The 19,596-nt window shown below is 42.2% G+C and overlaps 1 protein-coding gene across 1 annotated transcript in view; it reads left to right on the top strand.

Annotated features, from left to right (window-relative positions):
* The first annotated feature begins 16,744 nt into the window (after positions 1–16,744).
* DLK1 (delta like non-canonical Notch ligand 1) overlaps positions 16,745–19,596 on the top strand; it is a 161,922-nt gene continuing 159,070 nt past the window's right edge. Inside the window, exon 1 of the mRNA XM_033953269.1 lies at positions 16,745–16,769. Within this exon, the coding sequence (XP_033809160.1) occupies positions 16,745–16,769 (25 nt within the window). The remainder of the gene's footprint in view (positions 16,770–19,596) is intronic.

Raw genomic sequence — 19,596 nt, 5'->3', positions numbered from 1 at the left:
CATTAATCCAACAGAATTCTGGACGCACTATGAACTATACCCCAAATCAGAGGAGGAACAAGATTTCCCTACCAGATGGGAAAAATTCAGCAAAGATATATTAAACCAAATAGCTCCAGCTCAAACATACAAAAAGAATAAAAGGGTATCAAAAGAATGGTTCGACGCTGAATTACTTACCCTTAAACAAGAACTCAGAAAACTAGAAAGAACATGGCTCAAAACTTACAATGAGGAAGATAAAAGAAACTGGAAACAAAAAATGAAAAATGAAAAACTACAAAAACCTGATAAAAGAAAAGCATTATAAACATTGCGCTCAGAAAATAGGAGCAGTCAAAACAAATAGCAGAGAACTGTTCAAACTAGTGAACAGATTAACAGATACTTCACAGGTCCTAAAAAAATCACAATGAACAGATACCTTCGGTCAACTCCTTTGCCATCTACTTCAGCAAAAAAAATCACAGACTTAAGAACCCCTCATCCGATTCGAACTCCACTTCAGAGTCCACTGCCGATATGATCTGGAACCAATTCGAGCCCCCTAATTGGAACCAATTTCTCACCTTATTAAATAAATACGCCAAATCGAACTGCCTATTAGACGAATGCCCATCTAAGATCATGCAAATTGCAGTACCAGAATTTAAAAGGGATCTATTTAACTGGGCTACATTCACTCTTAAAAATGGGACAAACAATGAGCACATGGGACACATTCTGATTACACCCATCCCCAAAGACCAGAAGAACTCTATCACATTGGTGTCCAACTTTAGACCCATAGCGAGTACCCCCTTGTTTACCAAATTGATGGAAGGGCAGGTCAACCTGGAACTAGTAAACCACCTAGATAAATTCAATCTCCTCAATGAACATCAATCGGGTTTTAGAAAAGGATACAGCATCGAGACAGTCCTAGGCTCTATCCTCAACCACCTATACGATCTCTTCTGTAAAGGTACCAGCGCCTTGATCTTACAATTATCCTTTAGTAGTGCCTTTGACCTAGTGGACCATGAAATAATGCTGAATTGCTTAGACGCAATGTGTCTCTCAGGAAGAGTTTGGACCTGGTTCCAAGGCTTTTTAACTAAACGATCTTATCAAGTGGTCTATGATGGGAACTACTCTAACTCTTGGAAAAGCCCCTTGGGAGTTCCTCAGGGTTCCCCTCTATCTCCCACCTTGTTTAATATCTATATCTCTTCCCTAGGCCACCTACTACAAAAGCTAAACCTAACTTACTATATATACGCTGATGACATCTCTATTTTAATTCCAGTGACTAACGTGACCAATACCACCTCAAAACACATCATGACTGAAATTGAACAATGGACTATCAATTTCAAACTGAAACTCAACTCAGAAAAGATGAAAATTTTCTTGGCAAGCCCTAAGGACAAAATCATCAGAACATCAATACATCTAAACGGTCACGATCACCTAATAACTAAAACTCTTAAAATACTAGGAGTCACCCTAGATACCCATCTGACCTTGATTGAACACACAAACGGTGACAAAAAAGTGCTTCTCCACACTTTGGAAATTAAAAACCATAAAAAAATACTTTGACCCCCTATCTTTCAGACTTCTGGTACAGTTGCTGATTCTATCTACCCTGGACTACTGTAACATCATTTATGTGGGTATACCTAAAAAAACCGTGAGAAAATTAAAAATAGTTCAAAACACAGCCGTCCGCCTAATATTCGGACTAAAGAAAAAAGACCATGTCAATCCCTTCTACAAACTGCTGCATTGGTTACCAATTGAGGCTCGAATATTATTCAAATTCTCTTGCTTTTGCTATAAACTGGTGTGGGGAATGGCCCCCAACTATCTACTACCTCATTTCGAACTTTACTCCCCCACAAGGATAACCAGAAATCACAATATCTTTGCCTACCCGAAGATTACAGGCTGCAGATACTGAACCTTTCTAGACAGAACATTCAAGTTTCAAGCTGGTAGGCAGCAAACTTGGTTAGGCTACTTCATTGATGGCGCCAGGTTGATATATGGCGCTTTTCGGAAAGAATTAAAGACCACCCTGTTCAACAAATTTATTTCATAGCCAGTCTTCCTCTCCCCTTTCAACAAATTTATTTCATAGCCAGTCTTCCTCCCCCCCTTTCAAAGCTATCGCTTATCATACTGAATCCACTTTATCTCCATTCATGGTACTCTGTATTTCATATTCTTTGACTGCTCAATGTCTTTTTCTCCATTTGTATTCTGTTATTCGCTGGTTTTCCAACATTTTTATTGTAACATGTTAAAACTATATTGCAACCTATGTATTTCTTTCTTCTAACTAATTTGCACCATGTAATCACAGGCCGCTCTGTGACTTCTTCTCCATCTGTATGTTGGAAGTTGCTGATTGTACAGCTATTCTTCACTGTGAACTGCCTAGAAGTCGCAAGATTATGGCGGTTTAGAAAAATAAAGTTATTATTATTATTATTATTACTGGCTTTTCAAAAAGGGAGCCACACCCTGCTCTACCTGAGCCTGCTCACACCTGTGCTTCTCTCTCTGGCTCCCCCGGTGGACGCCAAGGAAATCACATGGACCAGGGCAGGCACGGAGCCTGGCTGGTCACATACCCCCACACTAAAAAGAATGCTTATCCTGTTAAGCATGGAACGGTAGGAACCTTAGATACTAATGGCGTCGCCTGTTCCTATATTTTCTCTCTTCAGGGACTGGGTCAGGACAAAGATTTTCAAAGTCCGCCGGCCAATAGAGGACTGCGGGTTCAGGGGTTTGTGATTGCTCAAACCTAGTTTGGGGATCTATGCGTTCTAACTCTTCTATTTTTTTCTGTAAGATCAGTCAGGACCTGAGCTATATCTTCTAGTTGCCCTTCGCGCAGTTCCTGCATTTGGTTCTGTAGACGGGAAACATCATCCCCAACCCCCTTCAAGGAGTCCTTAACTGTCCCTATCTGAAGAGCCTGTTGCTCCAGCTGGGCACTATTCGTCTGACTCTATTTAGCCAGTTTTCCAGGATCTGCTCCCTTGGTAGCCCACTTCTCCTGGGCTGCCTGTATTTTATTTTTTTTTTAGTTGCTTCATCATCTCCTGCTGTTGGATTTGACCACCAGCTAGTTTGGTTTCTACCTGCTGTACCTGATTTTTCATTTGGGACCCGGAAGTGACCAGAGGGAGAGCCGGCACCGGCGTGAGCAGCAGGATGGAGTTGCTGCTCGTGCTGAAGAAGAGCCAGAGGTACGGTGGGGGGGAGGGGGGGAGGGGAAGTTAAGGCGTGTGCGCGGCAGGAGGAGGAGTGGGAGAGCGAAAAGAGGGTTGCCGGTGCCCCTACCAAGACGGTGCTTAGGGTGGACTCCCCCTCCCCCTGCCTCCTCCTTACTATGCCACTGCATCTAGGAAAAGCAGCTTAAATTATGGCTACATGATGTGAGGTTCCATATTAGGAGTCCATCATCCAGGAAAAGGATCGAGATGTCATCGATGATACGTTGAAATCCTCTGCTCAGTGTACCGTGGTGGACAAGAAAGCAAACCGAATGCTAGGAATCATCGGGAAAGGAATGCAGAATAAAACGGAGATTTGATAATAACTTTGGATAGCTATAGTATGTAGTGACGACTGCACCTCAAATATCATGCGCAGTGCTGGTCACCGCAAGGGTCAGCAAAATGATAAAGGGGGTGGAACAACTGCTTTATGAGGAAAGGCTAAAGAGGTTAGGGATCTTCAGCTTGGAGAAGAGATGGCGGAGGGCGGATATGACAGAAGTCTATACAGTAATTAATGGAGCGGAACAAGTAGACGCGAATCACTTGTTTGCTATTTACAAAAGAATAGAACTAGATTCGGAAAATTTTCAGATAGAAGATAAATTGGAGTAAATCAGAGGTTCTTCCGCTAAACGTACACTGTCCAAAAGGATTATTTGACACATTCCCTTTTCTTTGGAAGGAAGAAGGTATAAAATATCTGGGCATTTGGATTCAGAAAACGTTGAAGGTGACGATGAAAGTAAATGAAAAATCCTTATAATTATAATTATTCATTATATCTATTTTATTTAAATTATACATGTGGTTTTATTTTCATTAGTTAAGGGGAGGGGGGGGTGAAAATGTTTGTTGTTGAAATATTTGTATATTTAAAGTGCTTTTGATTGATTCATTTATGTTTAAATTCACTGTATTGCACTGTTAATAATTGAAAATTAATAAAGATTTACCAAAAAAAAAAAAAAAATAGAACTAGGGAGCATATACTGTAATGAATTTTCTAAGTAGTGCATTTAGAATAAATTGGAGAAAATATTTATTCATTGAATGTATAATTAAGCTCCCCTATATTATTTGATGCACTAATGAATTCATTTGAGAATTCCCTATCAAACCTCTCGTGAACTTTCCATTAATCTACATTTAACATCTTACGTAATTCACCCAACGATTAAAATACCAGGAATCGTTTTAGATCAACATCTTATGATGAAAAGTCAGATAGATGCTGTTGTACGTAAAAGCTATTTTACTTTATGGAGACTGCGATCAATTAGGACCTTTAGAAATTTTCTGCCTTTAAATTATAGGTTCAGTCACTCCTATTGAGTCTCCTCAACTGCTGTAATATTGTTTATTTATCAGTTACCAAGAAAGGAATGTCGAGACTATCACTGATTCAAAATACAGAAGTTAGATTGATTTACACATTGAAGAAACATAGAAACATAGAAGATGACGGCAGATAAGGGCCATAGCCCATCAGGTCTGCCCACTCTACTGATCCACCCCCAAGTCTACTATCCTAGGGATCCCACTCCTGGTGACAGGTTCCCTTGGCTTAACCCTCTATAGGATCCCACATGGGCATCCCATTTGCTCTTAAATTCTTGCACGCTGTTTGCCTCAATCACCTGCACCGGGAGCTCGTTCCAAGGATCAACCACTCTCTCGGTGAAGAAATATTTCCTGGTGTCGCCATGAAATTTCCCGATCATGTTACGTTGTTTTATTGTGATCTCCACTGGTTACTTGTGGAACATAAGAACATAAGAATTGCCGCTGCTGGGTCAGACCCGTGGTCCATCGTGCCCAGCAGTCCGCTCATGCGGCGGCCCTTAGGTCAAAGACCAGTGCTCTAAATGAATCCAGCCTCACCTGCATATGTTCCAGTTGAGCAGGAACTTGTCCAACTTTGACTTGAATCCCTGGAGGGCGTTTTCCCCTATAACAGACTCCGGAAGAGCGTTCCAGTTTTCCACCACTCTCTGGGTGAAGAAGAACTTCCTCACGTTTGTACGGAATCGATCCCCTTTCAACTTTAGAGAGTGCCCTCTCGTTCTCCCTACCTTGGAGAGAGTGAACAACCTGTCTTTATCTACTAAGTCTATTCCCTGAAAACTTATCTTTTCTCTAAATACTTGACTACTTAATCCATCTTATTCCCTGGATCATGTTTATAATTAATAATGTTTTGTAAACCTTGTAGAACTTTTTGGTAACGCGGTTAATAAGCACAATGTAATGTAAAGTTCTATATATTTATTTAAAATTTGATCTACCGCTCCTGCATTTTACTGACCTAAGCGGTTTACAAAGTATCAGACTAAAATGAAATTAGGTACTTGAGAAAAATGACCCTATCTGTCCCGAAGGCTCCCAATCTAGCTAAAGTACCTGATAAACTAAAAATAAGTAATACCGTGCTATCCAGCAGCGTCGTGAGTTTTTTCGTAAGATTGATTTTCTTCACATTTTGAATGGCATCTTCCATCTTTTTCTGTTCAGGGAGAAGTTTTCCAGCGAGAGTGGGTTCTTTGAAGAAGCTACTGGCAAAACGCTTCAGAGCCTGCCACTGCAGTCGGACAACTTCTGAAACTTCTTTTGGCTACATTCGAGTTAGGTTATAGTTTTGCACTCCACAAACTGAAAATATTTATATTTAAGAAATTGAACATTTCACTTTTATGACACAGCGAAAACCTTTTCAGTGGCAAAAGATGGTGCAATGAGAGACTTTGGAAAGCGCATTTAAGGGCTTGTCCCCGTTTGTGATTTTCTTACCACCTTCATTGGTTCTGAGCCCCTCCGTCAGTTGAAGGGATTGAAGTGCCCTTTTTGTTTTGATTAGTATTGCTCTTTTGGGACATTTTAATTTGAAAAGAAATACCCAGTAGTGTGATTGGAAATTAAAAACTTGTTTAGACATTTTTTAGATGATTACTTCATGCACATTTCCAATTATCTTTAGTTGAAGGCTTGTGTCTCCCAGGGTCTACCTGATTACTAGTCTTAATGTAAACCATATTGAACTACTTGGTTGGTAATTGTGGTATAAAAGCATTGTATTGTAAATTGCTGCCAGAAAATGTGGTAAAAGTGGTTAGTGTAGCAGGGTTTAATAGAGGTTTGGACAAGTTACAAGACTATTAGTAAAGTGGACTTGGGGGAAATCCACTGCTTATTCTTGTGATAAGCAACATAAAATCTATTTTACTCTTCTGGGATCCTGTCAGGTACTTGTGACCTGGATTGGCCACGTTTGGAAATAGGTACTGGGTCCAGTGGGCCATCATTCTATCACAGTAAGGCAATGATTAAATTCTTATGTGCTTATGAGAAATCTAGAGAATACTGTGAGTAACAGAAAATAAATATATAGAAGTCAGAGGAGGAGAGGAAACGTGGAAAACATTAAAAAAAGAAAAGTCTATATAAAATAATAAAAATAAGTACAGATAAGAATATGGTTTGTATTTTAGAACATCTAGACTTGTATATGGCAGCAATTACATCTGTAGAAAGATCCGTATGTGTGAGCAGAGCACAAGATCAATCTTTTTGCCTATAAAGTGCATAACAATATGCTCAACATATCCTGTGCAATTTTTCAGTTACTAAAAATAAGGGAGAAAAGATCTCAGACTCTGTTGTTCCAGCGGGCCAAAGACTAAAGGGTGCGTTAAGATGTGCTATTTTACAGCTCACCCCACTTATTAGGAATAATGAGGTTTCATTGCATAAAATAGGACCAGTTAAATTAGCTCATTAGCACATCTTAAGAGCAGCTCACATTAATAGCTATGTCCTTAATGGAGACTATCCTTATATGGCATGTCAATATAAGTGCTAAAGTACCCACAACAATTTGTTCTTTAATGGCAAAACTTAAGTAACCCCAATATGAACTTAACTTGGCAATATCCACACAGCTCTTGATCACAGCTTTAAACCTTTTATTTTTTGTCTTATAAGTGATAACTAAAATAACTTCTCAACAGAGACGATTACTAGGTTTAGATTGTCAAGGGGACCTGGGTAGGTTGAGAGAGGGAGTTTCTTGCGGGGTCTACAATACTCTTTCCCCTTTCCTCCCTTTTCTCCCCTCCCCTCCCCTTTCCCACTTCCCTCTCCCTTCCCTGGTCCTTCCCTTTCCCTCCTCTATTTTACCCTCCCCCTCCCTCTCCCGTCGTCTTCCCCTCCCCCCTTTTTGTTTCCTTCCACATTTGTGGTGGTTCCCCTCCTCCCCCTTCTTTTGGCTGGCTTTTAAATGTATGAAGCATTTATGATATATTTTTTTTTACTTTTACAGTTTTAATGCAATATTATGGTTTTAGATTATTTCATATAAATTATGTTGTATTATTTCAGTGTTTGTGGTAATATTACTGTATTCATGTGCATGGTTTTTATGTTTTATTTCATTTTATAGACCCCTGAGACAGAGAGAATGACACGGTGACAAAATTCATCACCATTCCCATCCCCGTGGATAATCGCAGTAAACCATCTTCATGTCATTCTTTAAGGAGAGAGGGAAGAATCAGAGTATGAATGGCCACAACCACTGACCCGCAAGCTTTGCTCTGAAGAATGCTGGTGTAGAAGGACTGAGGTTGAAACAGACACTACAGAATGACAGTCTCTGGTATCCAGAGCAGATATTGTGATGTCATAATGCCTCATTCCACCAGTGCCTAAGAACCAATCACATCAGTGATGTCACAATGGCTTCATTATCCTTGGCTCACATAAGCACAGCCACTGCCCCGCAAGCTTTGCTTTGAAGAATGCTGGTGTAGAAGGACTGAGGTTGAGATAGACACTAGAAAATGACATGGGATTATTTCCCGCGGCTATCTGCGGGAATGGGAACGGTGATGAATTTTGTCACCGTGTCATTCTCTAATGGCAAATCTCACGGCCGAAACACGTGTCGGGTCTTGACTGTGAATAAAGATATTGAGCACCATAGGTCATCTCTTTTTGTTTTCCTTTGTTCTACCGTGACGAGGTAGAATCTCCTACAATACAGACATGGGAATCTACATCTGTGTGGCAAAGATACGGTAGATGTCATCTTGTACAGCTGCCCCAAAGCAAATATAAATTCCTGCTGTAAAGGACAGTTGTCAATATCTGCTGACATCTGATCCTCTACTCTTTGACCTTCTCCAAGACATCCCTCCATGAAGCAAACACCCCACCCCATGAGGCAACCCATCCTCCTCTGAAGACACACCCACAGCAACTCTCCCCCACCCACATTCCGTCTGCTGATCCCCTCCTTGACCTTACCAGGGGTGGCTGATGTTTAGCAGAGCAACAGCAATGTTCACTCAATCCTGCTTTCCACAATCCCAACTTCAAATCTGTTATAATAACAAAATAATTGGTGAGAACTGGGGATGGATAGGGCTAAGGTTGCTAGATTTCCTCTTTTAAAAAAAGGGGGCACCTGGCCACGCCCCATTCTACCCCCAACCCCGCCCCATTCTGCCTCCATCTCCGCCCCATTCCACCCCAGCCCCACCCCTGCACAAACTTCCCTGAGCTCAGGGCCCTGTCTGGAGGGTCTCTGCACATGCGCGGACATGGATGTGATGATTTCACACACAGGCATGCGTGCATATGACATCATGGCACTGACGTCCACGCATGCGCAAAGGCTTCCGGATGTGGCCCTGAGCTCGGGGACTTCCAAAACTTGGATAAACCACTGGGTTTTGGAAATCCCTCCGGGCACCCAGACAGTCCTCTAAAAACTGGATTTTCCCAGATGTCTGGTAACCCTATATGGGGTACGAACAATCCTACCACTGGGTTAGGAAGTAGCTTGGGCCTTTACTCAGCCATAGACACCAACCGCCTCCTCTTTCGCTCTCTTACTCAGCAAGCTAATGTGGACAGAGATTGATGTGAATGGTTTCGTAGTTTCATAGTTTATTTAAGATTTGATTACTCGCCTATCCTGAATTCAAGGCCAAAATACAATATAAAAAGGGGGAATACAAAAATTAGCACAGAGACATATACAAACTGACTACAAAGACAAAAAAGACAGAAGGGAAGGAGGAGAAACTACAATAAAGTCTAGGAAAGATGACATTGGTGGAAAGAACAATGGGAATAGGGAGACGAATCTCTTTGGCTGTATCTCTTTGGCTAGAAAGCAGAATGGAGGACTTGGGGAAAATCTGCTGCTTATTCCTAGGATAGGCAGCATAAAATCTGTCTTACTTCTTGGGATCTTGCCAGGTACTTGTGACCTGAGTTGGCTACTGTTGGAAAGGGGATACTAGGCTTGATGAACCTTTGGTCTGACCCAGTATAGCAACTCTTACATTCTTATGTACTTGCACACAAGAGAAGGGAAAGTCAAAGTTCAACTAGTTTCTGTAGCATGCACGTGAAAATACCATCGACAGACTGCCTGGTCCAGGGGTGTCAAAGTCCCTCCTCGAGGGCCGCAATCCAGTCGGGTTTTCAGGATTTCCCCAATGAATAGGCATGAGATCTATCAGCATACAATGATAGCGGTGCATGCAAATAGATCTCATGCCTATTCATTGGGGAAATCCTGAAAACCCGACTGGGATTGCGGCCCTCGAGGAGGGACTTTGACACCCCTGGCCTGGACTTTAGATTCCTGTTTTGCCATCATATTATGTCGCTCTGTGCGATTTATGACATGCATGTAATGTTCTTTCCTCCCACTGCTCCCTATTGAGTTGCACTAAGTGCTTTCCAGTATAGTCAAACGAAGCAGCGTGGCGACTGAAGCCTGAGCAAATATTTTGACTTCCTGTTCTTCGCTCAAGCCGCCAGTGGTGATGCATGCTCACTGTGCTTCCCATTCCTACATCCATTTCCAGATCTCGGTGATGTAAGAAAGCCACTTTGCATACCCATTAAAGGGTAATGAAGTTCACGTATTAAGCAATTCTGAGACCAGTCTCAAAATAAGCACAAATTATTTTGTATGCTTCTGTTCAGATAGGCAGAGCTCTGCGCTGCATGTTTTTTAAACACAGGATATGAATGTTTTTTATTTGTTGAAGTAGATGGATCACTTTCTGCTGCATAAATGAACCCGAGCCCTGTCAGATAAAGGCAAATGGCTTCAACAACTGAATATATTATGTAAATGAAACGTGCATGTGTCAGTATTTGTTTCATTTTGTTTTCTTTAAAGCAAGCACTCGGTTCTGCAGTAAGAGACATTATGGGTTGTATGGCAAGGCAACCGCATTTAATCTAGACCAGGGATCTCAAAGTCCCTCCTTGAGGGCCGCAATCCAGTCGGATTTTCAGGATTTCCCCAATGAATATGCATTGAAAGCAGTGCATGCACATAGATCTCATGCATATTCATTGGGGAAATCCTGAAAACCCGACTGGATTGCGGCCCTCAAGGAGGGACTTTGAGACCCCTGATCTAGACGTATTGGATTGATCTTTTTTTAAAACCACCATAGTAACTGAGTTTCCCTTTAAGGAAATAAAGTCACAAAAATCAGACCGTTAAAAGAATGTGATAGTAGAAAATATTTGCTATTCATTTGTTATTCTATTGTCCATTAATACTTGCTTTTTGGAAATCAATAAGAGGTCAAATAAATAATTTGTTAGATAATCCGGTGGCATTATCCTATGACACCGTATTGTTTGGCATGGCAATGAGGGCTAAAAGCCAAATATCCTCTAATAACAATAAGCTTCTACTCATTAGGACAGGGGTTGCCATAGAACCGATTAAGAATAATTGGAAAAATTGGGATAGGCTGAATTATAGCTTTTGGTGGAACTCTGTGTCACATATTCAAAATGGAAAGGATAATTGCCATGCAGCAGGGAAATTTTAAAAATTTCACGTTATTTGGGAGCCATTAACAAGATACTGTAAAGATTGAAATTATTGCATAGAATAAATATTATTTTTTTTCCCTTTTGTTCATACACGTCCAGGGTGGGGTGGGGGTGGGGGGTGGGTGGGAATGTTTTATGATCTCTTTTGCTTATGAATAAATGCTGGGTATAAGGGAGGGGGAATATTTGATGAGAGTTCAAATTTGATGATATATTAAGTGATGTTAAAGTATAAATGATTGTATTATATGTTACATTTACTGTGAGCTTTAAAAATGAATAAAGATTTTTAAAAAACCAAACCAAAAAAAACAATATTTGCCCCCTCCTTTACAAAGCCGCGCTAGCGTTTTTAGCGCCGGCCGCGGTGATCAGAACTCCAACGCTCATAGAATTCCTATGCGCGCCGGAGTTCATACTGCCGCTAAAAATGCTAGCGGGGCTTTGTATAGGAAGGGGTTGATTTTATAGTGTAAGAATAAGTTTCTTGTCCTGAAAACATTTGCTTCACATCATCAATGGGGAAAACGACAAGCGTCCTGTAGGCTCTTTTCTGCCATTCCCCAGAGTAGAATAATCAAGCAAGGTTTAGAAGTTGGTGCCGAGAGGCTGATATAAAAGATGAGCTCCCCAAGCTTGGTTGCTAAGTTAAACGCATATTTTCGGTCGGAACTATTATCCTTTCAGCTGAAAATTTCCTAGAATGTAGACTTGCAAATTGAGACCTGCTCTTCATTTGCTCAGATTTAAAGGGGTAGTTAATAAGCTGCATTGAGGGGAAAATGCAGATTTTATTTGTTGTTGTTTTTTTTTACAAATAATATGTTAAATAACAAAATTGTGTATTTGCCCTTAACACATGTTTTCGTAGTCCAGTGTGAGTCAAATAATGAGACTTGATATACAGCCTTTTATGCACTTACAATCAAAGTGGTTTACATATTTTGTACCAGGGGCAATGAAGGGTTAAGTGATGACTAGAATCACGGAGGACTGCGGTGGGAATCAAACCCAGTTCCCTGAGTCTCAGGCTGCCGTACTAACCACTAAGCTATTCCTCCCCTGAAGATGCAAATGAAATGCAAAGTGTGCCAGCGCATACAAAGCACCTCATTCTTATACAAAATGGAAAACACAACTTGCACTTAACCTTAGAAGCTGTGATATTCATGGAAAGATAATGCCAGCTGTGAGCAGGCATTATCTCTCCTTCCCAAGAGTATTGGGTCACTAATACACAGCCTGATTCTCCAGAGTGAAAAAGTATTCTGAGTGCACTTGTATTTTAATCTCCAACGTATCAGTCCATTGCATGACTTAATAGTTGTTCTTTCATTTCTTTCAATCTCCTGGTATATTCTGATGAATGCTTCTTTGTTTTCCTGCATAATTTCTTTCGATTGTAGCTCCTTGTTTACTGGGGCCTTTAGCATTTCTTCAGTGTCTTTAGAGGTTGACGTCTTGTTTGGAGACAGACTCGCACTTGGGTTGCTCTACTTCCTGATTCCTTGTATTTGCAAATTCTAATGTATTATATTTATTTATTTGGTTCGTTTCATATCCTGTCATCCCCAACGAGCTCAGAACAGGTTACAGGTTGACATACATAGTGCCTAGACAAACAGAGGGGCATAGTCAAAAAAAACGTCTAAGTCCCCTTTTGGCCTAAGTCCTTAAACGTTCAAACCAGAAGCAGGGAAAGTGTCCATAACCAAAACAAACGTCCTTGTTTTGATTATGGCCTGCCTCTACTAAACGCCCAGATCACCACTATGGCCCAGGAGGCTTAGGCCCCTCCTGTGGGCGGGGCCTTAGCCCTATTCTGATTGGCCCAGGCGCCTTAGGCCCCACCTATGGGTGGGGCTTTGGGACGGCTGGGCCAATCTGGGCCCATTCTGGCGTCGACTGCCTGCCGGACGGGCGGGTTTGGCACCTGTCCGTCCGGCCAACTTTAAAAGGTATGGGGAAGGGGGGTGGGGGTGGGGAAGTCATGGGGTCGGCTGGGGGGGTCGTGGGTTGGCGGGGGGGGTGATCGGGGGTTCTGGGGGGGCGGTCGTTGGGGGGAGGGGGATTGCATCGAGGGCAGGAGGGCCTGGGATCCCTCCTGCCCGTAATGTAGTGGGGGGTGGGGGTAGGGGGTCGCTGGGGCCAGGAGGGCTTGGGCTCCCTCCTGGCCCAATCCAGTCACGGGGTGGTGGTCGCTGGGGCCAGGAGGGCTTGGGCTCCCTCCTGGCCCAATTCAGTCACGGGGGGGGGGGTCGCTGGGGCCAGGAGAGCTTGGGCTCTCTCTTGGCCCGATGTTAATCAGCGGGGCAAAAGGGCTTGAGTTACCTCTTGCCCCGATGTTGTGTGTGTGTATGTGTGTGTGGGGAGGGGGGTGATGGATCACGGCAGGAGAGATGCCTCATCTCCCCTACCGCGATGCCATCAATCTTCTACCGGAACTGCCGCGACCTGCGGCAGGAGAGATAGGGCATCTCTCCTGCCGCGGGTCGTGGCAGTTCTGGTAGAGGAGTGATGGCATCATGGTAGGGGTGATGAGGCATCTCTCCTGCCGCGATGCTTGCGGTGGAGAGGTAGGCAGGTTGCGTTTTCGGCACTTAGACGTGTTTTGACTTGGTCTAAGTCAAAAACGTATAATTGCCAACTAGGCAACCTGCCTAAGATTTTGGTTATACCTGTTGTATGCCTAGGTGTAGGTCGGTCCCCTCCCGTCCACCGCCCGCCCTTTCCCCTTCTCTAAACACACCTCTTTTCTCTCTGTGCGTCTAGAGGCAGGGGAAAGGCCTAAGTTGGTTTTAGATACGTCTAAAAACCAGCTTTGGTTATGGGTACTTGGACGATCAGGCGTTTTGATCGTCCAAGTAGCCATTTAGGACCCTTTTTAGACATTTTTTTTTTTGATTATGAACCCCACAGTTTATAAATTTACATGTGTACAGAATAATTTGATCATCTTAGGTTGCTATACATAAAGTCGAGTTTAGCATACAATTTGGTCATCTTTTTTTTTTATTATTATAATTTTGAATACTTACAATATCCAATAACTCAAAGGAAAAAAAAGGTATCTCATAAACAATACATAATCAATCATACATAATTCCTTTTTTAAGCCCACATTTATGGGGAGACATGATACAATTTCAACGACAAATTTTAAGAAAAGATGAAAGAAATAATTCTCAGTTCAACCTAGCGAACCTTGAATCATTCCTTACTTAATAGGGATTATAATTTTCTCCTCTTTTTCTCAGCAATGAAGCTTAAAGGAAAATTAAACTAATTTCTGTTCTCTAGCGGCTAAAAATTGTTGTAATTGGATGGGATCCCAAAAAAACATATTCAATATCCTGCATCTTGACTAAACATTTACATGGAAATTTCAGGTAAAAAGATGCCTCTAGAGCCAAAACTCTAACTTTTAATTTCAAAAACTCTTTCCTCCTTAATTGAGTAGCTCTAGAGACATCCGGAAAAATCCTAACCAAATCCCCACAAAATTTCATTAACCTATTTTTAAAATAAAGTTTCATTATTAACATCTTATCTATCTCACTCATGGCATGTTATCACCAGGGTGGACCGACTCTGGATCACATCCTGGGTGTCTTCCAGAAATTCAGTCAAATTAATTTCAGTTGTGACCAAGTGGTCCACCTCCTGGGCAGATTCTATTTTTTTTTTTGAGGAATATAATAATAATTATTGGTCATCTTAGGTTAACATACATAGAGTGGATCTGCTGGTCCATCACAGTGGCTAAAAGGGTGGTGGGTTAAGGAATAATAATGTGTACTAAAAGAATATTAAGCAATGGGACTTTTATGGGAAGAGGTAAGTCTTTATTGCTCTCCTCAAGCTCAGAAACCCATCAAGGGATCTGATGTGAGGAGACAGTTGATTCTAGAAGCTTGGCAGGAAATGGGAGTAGGAACGGCATCTGGCGCTCTGGAGTTGGAGGGCACGGCTGGGGATGGGGGGAGGGGTACTTGTAGATGTATTTCCTCCTGAGAGCAAAGTAGTCTATTTGGGATGTATGGATGAAGCTTGTCTGCCATGTAGCTTCCATGTAGTTGTGTAAGAACTTGTATGCTATTAAGTTCTGAGCTCTTTGGGTAGGACGAGATATAAACCTAAATAAAGAAATAAATACCAGGCCCTTAAAGATACAATGCTTGTAGTTGGTTTAATCATCATCATACTCTGCAAACTTTTCTTATTTATATTAGGTAAAGATAGATCCATTTGTCAGCTATATCAAATGATTGTATCAGGTCTTCTATAGAACAATGAAAACAGGCAGCTATTCAAATTGAGACCCTATAGTGTGCCCCTTGTGGGTCTTTTGGTCATAAGTGACTTAGTAACATTTTATATTACATATGAGGGGCCACTGAAAAGTTCTCAGCTCAACCAACAAAGTTGGGTTAGTCTCTATCGAGGGTTATATATAAGTGGAGGGGCATTAAAAAAAAAGTCTAAGTCCTCTTTTGGCCTAAGGCCTTAAACGTTAAAAGTAGAAGCAGGGACAATGTCCATTATCAAAAAAAACGTTCAAAAGGAGTTTTTTTTTTTGATAATGGCCTGTCTCTACGTTCAGCTGTTTAAACGCCCAGACTACCACTACGTCTAAATTTAACCATATAATCAACTCCCAAAAAGCCTAAGTCCCAAACGCCCAAAACAAGGGCTTTTAGGCGAAGGAGGAGCCAGTCCTTCGCCTAAAAACTGGATTCTGTAACCGGTGTCTGTCAAAAACAACACCGGTTATAGAATCCACCCCCGCCCACAACGATCGGGCCAGGAGAGAGCCCAAGCCTTCTTGTCCCACGACACCCCGACCTTCCCCCTTTGATGAGGGCACCCCTTCCGGCCTTCGATGAGGCACCCCTTGATTCCCCCCACCCCCAATCCTCCCCGTACCTTGAAATCATTGGCCGGACAGACGGGTGCCAAGCCCGCCCGTCCGGAAGGCCAGCCATGCCAGGAATGGGGCCAGATTGGCCCAGGCAGCTCAAACCCCGCCCACAGGTGGGGGCCTCAGAAAATCACTTAATCTTTTATTGCCTCAGGAACAAAATAAGTACCTGTGTACAGTATATGTAAACCACTTTGAATGTGTAACCACAAAAAGGTGGTACACAAGTCCCATCCCCAGTTACCTTGTAGAAGTCAAATATAAACATACAGAAGCATTTATTCCATTAAATATAAGTCCCTCCTCCACATTACAGTTGTTGATGAGGGCCTTAGCCTTGTTGCAAATGAGCTCATTTGCATGAAGGCAGCGATTCTTAAACCTGTCAGGTTTTCAAGATATTTCTAATGAATATGCGTGAGGTGGATTTCCATACCTGTTGCCTTTATTATATACAAATCCGCCTCATGCATATTCATTAGGGATATCTGAAAACCCGAGTGGCTGGGGGAGGAGGGAGAATCTCCCAGGCCAAGTTTAAGAATCTCTGCACTAAGGAATAGTTTTAAAAATTGTCCTTTTACTTAAGTAGTATCTGAAAAATGTCTGTGATTTTGGGCAAGTCTATAAACTAAATGCTCTCATTTATGTACCCCCCCCCCCATTTGGGTAAATGTCTAGAGAACTAGCACTTGCAGGTAAGTGCTCACTGACCCATGAAAGTGCCAGCAGGGCTCCTAAGTGCTATTCTGCAATTATAAGTTATGAATTCCAGGCCCCATTTAGATACCCACTTATACCAGGTCTATGGCTGTGTGAGAGTAGGGTTACCAGACACCCGGGAAAACCCAGACATGTCCTCATTATAGAGGACTGTCTGGGCTCCTGGACAGAGTTTCCAAAAACCGGCATTTGTCTGGGTTTTGGAAAGCCCCGATGAGCTCCTCACATCCTCACATGCTCCAGGCCCTCTAGATGTGGCTGGAGCTCATCTAGAAGAAGAGAAGAGGCTTTGTGGGGGCAGGGCTGTGGGGCGGAACTGGGCGGGGTAGAAACAGAACTGGATGGGGCTGGAAGCAGAACAGGGCGGGGTCACGTGTCCGGAGTTTCCCGGAGAAAAATATGGTAACTGTATGGTGAGGGAGTCTATAGGATGCTGCCACTTCCCCTTAAAGATACTTCTTCTCAGTGTCAGAGCTATCTTAGGGCTCATAGTCCCATCTAAGGGGGAAGTGACATAGAAGGGGTGGAGCCAGGAGGGCACGGTCCAGGAAGTATAAAAGTCTGGGGCACAGCTACATTAAGAAGGTCCAAAGGGAAACATGTGAACTGCAGTTGCTGCAATCAAGTAGGCCAAATTCAGCTTGCAACTGTGGACCTTTGACCTAAATAACTGCTAGAGACTACATTGGGAACTCGGCAGCTCGGATATTAATGGGCTTATCATGTTTTTGAACACATTAGTCCAGTTTTAATTAGATTGCATTGACTTCCTGTAGAATACAGGATAAAGTGTAAGAGTTTGTTAATGGAGGGTTTGTTTTTTTTTTTTTAAATTAAAGTTTTGACAAACAAAATCTCTCCTGCTACTGTTGCTAGTTTATATCTTCATCAGCCGTCAAGACTGGGTTAGTGGTTAGAGCAGAGGCTCAGAGCCAGGAAAGTGTGCGTTTACACCCCTCTACTGCTTGCATTCTTTGGCAATTATGTAGCCCTTCGTTGCCTCAGCGACAAGCGTACGGCTAGACTGTGCTATTTACTGTAGGCCCCATTTTGTGCAGCGTCACTTATTTCTAATAACACGCACCGGTGCACTTTAGTAAAACTAGCCCTTCAAATCGTGAGCCCTCTAGGGGCGGGGGAAATAACTACAGTGCCTTAATGCAACTTGCCTTCAAGTACTACTGAAGAAGGCTTCAATTAACTCTGAATAAATAAAAATGACCAGAGAAGCTCCCCACATTAAAAAGAATGCAAGTCCCTCAAACCCCTCCAGGCAACCTTAAAAGCCATGTATATAGGTAAGATTCCTTTCTAATAGTTTTTCAGAGCGTTTTTGTCTGCAGAGGGGAGTCAAGCAGCATTATGGGGTAAAGACCTTGAACAATTGCTTGTGCCTACTACCTATGGAGAATTCAGGAAACGCCTGAAAACACATCTATTCCTGAAATACTTAGGAAACCAACCCATTCAATCTTAGTCCTTAATAACCGAGCGCAAGAACCACCTGTCGCTAAATCTGTACTTTGTTTATTCACTCAATCTGTAACATTTCTAATCATTGTAAGCCGCATAGAACTTCACGGTCCTGCGGTATATAAACTGTTATTATTATTATTATTATTAGACAAGGATGCCCCTTATCTCCTTTGCTTTTTGATATTGTTTTGGAACCCTTGTTGTTGGCCATTCAACAGGCAAAGGAACTACAAGGGATTCGTTATGCAGGTCGAGAATATAAGGTCTCTGTTTATGCAGATGATATTTTGCTTCATCTGAAGAATCCTGAATCTACCATACCACATTTACTGGAATTGATTGATCGATTTGGCAAATTTTCAGGTTATAAATAAATTGGAGCAAATCAGAGGTTCTTCCATTGAATGTGCATTGTGTAAAGGGCTTATTTGACCCACTTCCATTCCTTTGGAAGGAAGAAAGTATAAAATATTTGAGTATCATGATTCAAAGGACTTTGGAAGACACAATGGCAGTAAATGAAAAATCTTTATTGCTGAAAGTAACAGGAAGAGGCAGTCGGAGCAGACCGCAAATGATTTTCTTTGCTCGCCGGCGCTCCGGGTGCCTTCTCCTGCTTCTCCTGCCTTTTGACAGGTGAAAAACCGTATTCACACTCTTTCAAAATTCACGGGGGTTCATGGAACGGAACCCCCCGCAAATATTGGAGGAGTACTGTTATTGTCCTTCTTTAGTCCAACTGAAAGTATGTGCAGTGAAATGCAAGTACAGTCCTACTTCTAGTCACGACCATAATTTGTTCCAAAACTCTGGTCGCGACCCGATTTGGTCATAAACCGAACCTAATTAGTCCATTCCAGATCCTACGAACTGTATGTACATATTGTTTTTTTAAAGATTTTTAAGCACCCCTACAAACATTTTTTTAATGAGTTTTAAGCACAGAAAAAAACCCCAAAAACTAAGGGCTCCTTTTACGAAAGCGCGTTAGGGCCTTAACACGCGGAATAGCGCACGCTGAAATGCCCCACGCGTTAGCCGCTACCGCCGCCTCTTGAACAGGCGGTAGTTTTTCAGCTAGCGCACCTTCGTAAAAAGAGCCCTAAAGTTTGAAAAGCCCCTTAATTATACAAAAACTGACTGTAAACAACCCGAAAAAACTAACCTTGCATGAGTCGACTTCTGGCGTGAAGGAAGTACATATACGCAAACAGCAGAAAATGGGAAAACATTGGCGCCTATGAAGCGGAAGGGGAAAATGGCCGGGGCTGTGTTTGTTTGGCACCTGATTGTGTGGTCGTGATCAGGTGCAAAATTTTGGTGAAT

Source organism: Geotrypetes seraphini, chromosome 7, assembly GCF_902459505.1.
Source record: "Geotrypetes seraphini chromosome 7, aGeoSer1.1, whole genome shotgun sequence".
NCBI classification, from domain to species: domain Eukaryota; kingdom Metazoa; phylum Chordata; class Amphibia; order Gymnophiona; family Dermophiidae; genus Geotrypetes; species Geotrypetes seraphini.
The sequence above is the reverse complement of the archived record's forward strand: the minus strand, read 5'-3'. Positions and strand labels throughout refer to the sequence as shown.